This window comes from Salvia splendens, chromosome 3 (assembly GCF_004379255.2).
Source record: "Salvia splendens isolate huo1 chromosome 3, SspV2, whole genome shotgun sequence".
Taxonomy (NCBI): domain Eukaryota; kingdom Viridiplantae; phylum Streptophyta; class Magnoliopsida; order Lamiales; family Lamiaceae; genus Salvia; species Salvia splendens.
In genome coordinates, this window is record NC_056034.1 from 26,291,801 (window position 1) to 26,295,724 (window position 3,924).

Here is a 3,924-nt window from a genome sequence, read left to right on the forward strand (position 1 = left end):
TTTCTCTTTACAATTAAATTTTTAATTTTTTTTCTCTCCATTTAATACTTAATCCACAATTTCTCTTTCCAATTAAATACATTATTCAATAATTTCTAAAATTCCCTACCACTAAGAAATATGTCTTTTAGCAAGAAGGACGGAATAGTAATAGTTTTATATTTTATTCTACTAATAAGAAATAGCCAAGTAAATGGACAACAAAAAACAAAGAAAAGAGCTAGGCTGAACTGGTATTGACTGTAAATTAATAAACCTTCTAACAAAGCAAAGGAATTAACCACCACAATTCAACAGTCTATATCCTCACTTAATTAAATAAATAAAAATATTCCAAAACCAAGGAATAAAAAAAAACACGCATCACATGTAAGGGAAAATATTACTCTTCCCCATATTATATTACAAAAAAAAAATTAGAGATAGGAAGGAAAGAAGAAAGAAAAGGAAACCTTTGTCCTTCTCGTCGAAGAATTGCTAGTGTTGCGGTGGCGGTGCCGCTGCTAGTGGATGTGTAGCGGGCGGCGGCTTGCACTGGTAGCACTTGGCGAATAGCCCAAATGTATCAACTTGTCTCACAAAATTGGTCACACTAGCCCAACCACCAAATCCGAACCCTACTATCAACACCCAAATCACTATGAATGTATTTATAGCGTACATGGCTGCCCAGCTTGGGAGAAAGAATGGAGGCTTCTCGGCAGCATTCTGTAATGAAACCAACATGTCAAATCCAATTCCAAAACTTAGTGTATGGTCACAATTCACAAGTAACATCTAAATTTTATCTAATGATGTTCCTTGATCAAGCAGTAAACTAGTTGAAGTCTGAGGTCAAAAGTCAAAATTTCAATCCCTTGTATTGTACTATCTCCATTCCATAATAGAAGTCCACATTTGACTTGTCACATGTGAATAAAAGTGAGTTGAAAAAATTAGTAGAGTTAGGGTTTCACTTTTATTTATTAGATTCATAATGAATATGAGTGGAATAGGTTAGTAGAATGTGAGACCTACTTACCATTTATATTAAAACTAAAAGTGGACATTTATTGTGGGACGAACTAAAATAACAAAAGTGGACTCTTATTGTGGGACGAAGATTGTATTTTTTAATTTTAATAGTTATAATTATCAAAATAAATAAATAAAAATTATTGTAGGAACTAAAATATTCAAACAAAAAAAAAAACTAAAATATTCCACTTTTTCTTTATCTTTTGTATTTTTTGGATAATATATCCCGGATAACCAAGGGTCATCCTCCTTCCCAAAAACGCAGTCCATTTGGTGATACTTATTTAAGGTATAAATTCATAGTAAATCATCCTTGAATGAAAGCAGTGTGCATATAAATTCTTGGAATCTTGATTAGATCTTCCATTACGCTAGGTTACCATATAGGGAAAGTGGACATTAAAGTAGCCACTTACATTTACTAGTTCAAATGTATATAAGAAAAAATGGTTACCTGACGAGCGGAGGCTTTTCGGTAGGTGAGCATATGCGCAAGGGCGGGAATGATGTAGACGGTAAAACTGACTAGAAGAGCTCCGACGGCAGAATTGATGGGGCCAAAGAATGGGAATATAATAGCCAAGAACCATATTGGTATGACCACAGGCAGCCTAGCCAGTGCCCTCAAGCACATGCTCCTCGTGTCGTGCATTCCGATCACCTTCTCCCACACGAAGTAGAGTGGTGTACAGGCGAACCCGAATGTTATAAACTGCAGTCAAATATCCAAAGATTTAAAAAATCAATTAAAATTTTGAATGTAATGTGAAGAAAGCAAGTAGCAGACCTGATGGATGAGCATGAGGATTACTGCAGCGTCGCGCCATCCGGTCTTGGGAAGGAGTGAGAAGGCGTTGGAGTGGTTGAGAAGCTGATCGCCAAACGCCCAATAGACTGCAGAGGCTGACGGAATGGTGAGAGTGAAGACATAGAGTGTGGCCACCAAGTATATGTACTTGAACCTTTGTGGTTTCCACATTGCGTGCATTATTTCACTGTTACAAAATAAAATGTGAGACTAGTAAAGGAGAGTGAATAAAGGTATTTTTATTTTAAGTAATTGGGACCATCTTTTAGCAAAAAGCAAAACTTTCTTACTTTGTTTTCTTTTTATCTCCTTACTTTGTACTAGTATACTACTATGATTCTGTGTGTTTTCACAGCCCCCGAGGTTACCGGCAAAAAAGCTGGTGAGGAAGAAGCAGATTAATTTATTAGCAAGAAAAAGCTTACACTGTAACAGCATGCCCTCCAAAAGTATAGAGTATATTGGTGGCGCCGGTGAAGTAGAGCACCAGCTTTTTTGGACCAGTGTGTTGAACATCTGCAACCTATTAATATAAAATTATTTAGTAGTAGTAGTAGTAGTAGTAGTAGATAAAAATTGATAGGATTACCTGGCCATGAGCGAGTGAGGCGGCAGTTAAGTACCAAGCGGTATAAGTGGTCATCCCGAGACCTAGAAAAGACCAAATTCTGTAGTTGTGGAATGATGGAATGAAAACAGTGGTTGCACAGCAAGCTCCAAATATGTAAGTCCATGTTCTCTTGTCCAAATGATCATTGATGTAGTATATGTTGCTGTAACAAAACAAAACATGTTAATTAGTGGTAAATTTAATTTTAGAAAATAAGTACTAACTAAATAGCCACCCACCCACCTAGCACAGGCTATAAGCTGGATGACAGATCCGAATAAAAGGAAAGTGCAGTTGAAAGCCAAACCCATTGCTTTCCAGTAGGGACCAAGTAATCCATCCAGAACTTCAAACCACTGAATCACATGGTTTTTGAAGCTCACACCTTCTTTTTCCTTCCGGCTTCTGTACTCCATGTACAGAAGGCTGATCAGGTAAGCAGTCCAGCTTCCCACCAAACCGTAGAATATTTGAAACACTATTCCAGACACCATCCCAAGCTGGGAAAATGAGTATGGGAGTGTCAGCAGCACTTGCGCAACCTATCACCAATACATTCACTCATTCAAACTCCTTACTACTACTTTTTTAGAGACACCCAGAATTACTACTACTATTTACTACTTACTTGATTGGAAGAGCAGCTGAACCAGGCATCCCAAGCGGAACCGCCGTGCCAGAGGAAGTTACTCATACTGAAAGAATGATCTTCCTCTTCCTCCTCCTCCTCCTCCTCCTTCCCGCCGCTGGAGACAATAGCTTCCTCTGCTTGCCTCTGCGTCGACATTCTCTCTCTACTCTGCCAATTCCAAATTCAAACGCACCACTCACTCACATCCCAACTTGAAAACAAAACAAAATAGTATAATGAAAAACGGTTTTCACGACTCTTTTCTCTCCAAACCGCAGCCTGCGATCAGATCGAAACTATCTCTAATAGCACCAAAGTTTTTTCCTTTCTTTTATACTCCAGAATCTAAGAGAGAGGAAAGATCTTAATTACAGAGTAGGGGAGTGAGTAATGAAAACCGATTAGATATGACTTTCTGCCACTACTAGAGCAGAGCAGAGCAGCTCATATATATAATCATTAAAATATTTATTTAATTCTTCTCTGTTTCTTTTCTGCCTTTTTCCGTGTGAAACTCTACACTCTTTATTATTATCATTAAAAATAATTTGTAACAACTGAATACAAATTTTGCATAAAATATATCATGTGAATCGTGATACGTGCTATGATTGATAATAATACCATGTGCATCAAAACATGGGATACAACTTGACACGGAATGCGTTCATTGTCAAAAGTAGGTATGTTATTGAAATTACTTTTGAACAACATATTATGATTGAACTTGACAAATGATTCTCTAGTAAATTAATGCTTCAAGGCATTATTAGTTAATTTCCTAAAACAAAACTAAATTGTGTCTATTGATAAAGAAAATAATTTGTGAAATTCCACTGTGTAATATGATAATGTTTT

The 3,924-nt window shown here is 36.8% G+C and overlaps 1 protein-coding gene across 1 annotated transcript; it reads right to left on the reverse strand.

Moving 5' to 3' along the window:
* Window positions 1-221: 221 nt before the first annotated feature.
* Window positions 222-3,546, reverse strand: LOC121795564 (auxin transporter-like protein 2). Its single transcript, XM_042194094.1, has 7 exons — window positions 3,064-3,546; window positions 2,679-2,977; window positions 2,415-2,598; window positions 2,251-2,348; window positions 1,805-2,012; window positions 1,472-1,729; window positions 222-708 (listed from the first exon to the last, which is right to left on the reverse strand). Exons 1-7 carry the CDS (start codon window positions 3,220-3,222, stop codon window positions 478-480), a joined length of 1,437 nt encoding a protein of 478 aa, XP_042050028.1. The 5' UTR covers window positions 3,223-3,546; the 3' UTR covers window positions 222-477.
* Between the last annotated feature and the right edge of the window lie 378 nt (window positions 3,547-3,924).

Bases quoted from the DNA above. Each gene is read 5' to 3' on its own strand.
- LOC121795564 (XM_042194094.1), bottom strand. From the start codon at position 3,222: ATGTCGACGCAGAGGCAAGCAGAGGAAGCTATTGTCTCCAGCGGCGGG. The intron at 2,013-2,250 runs GTAAGCTTTTTC...ATTTTGTAACAG, and splicing joins GGAGGGCATGCTGTTACAGT to TGAAATAATGCACGCAATGT. The intron at 709-1,471 runs GTAACCATTTTT...GTTTCATTACAG, and splicing joins GAAAAGCCTCCGCTCGTCAG to AATGCTGCCGAGAAGCCTCC.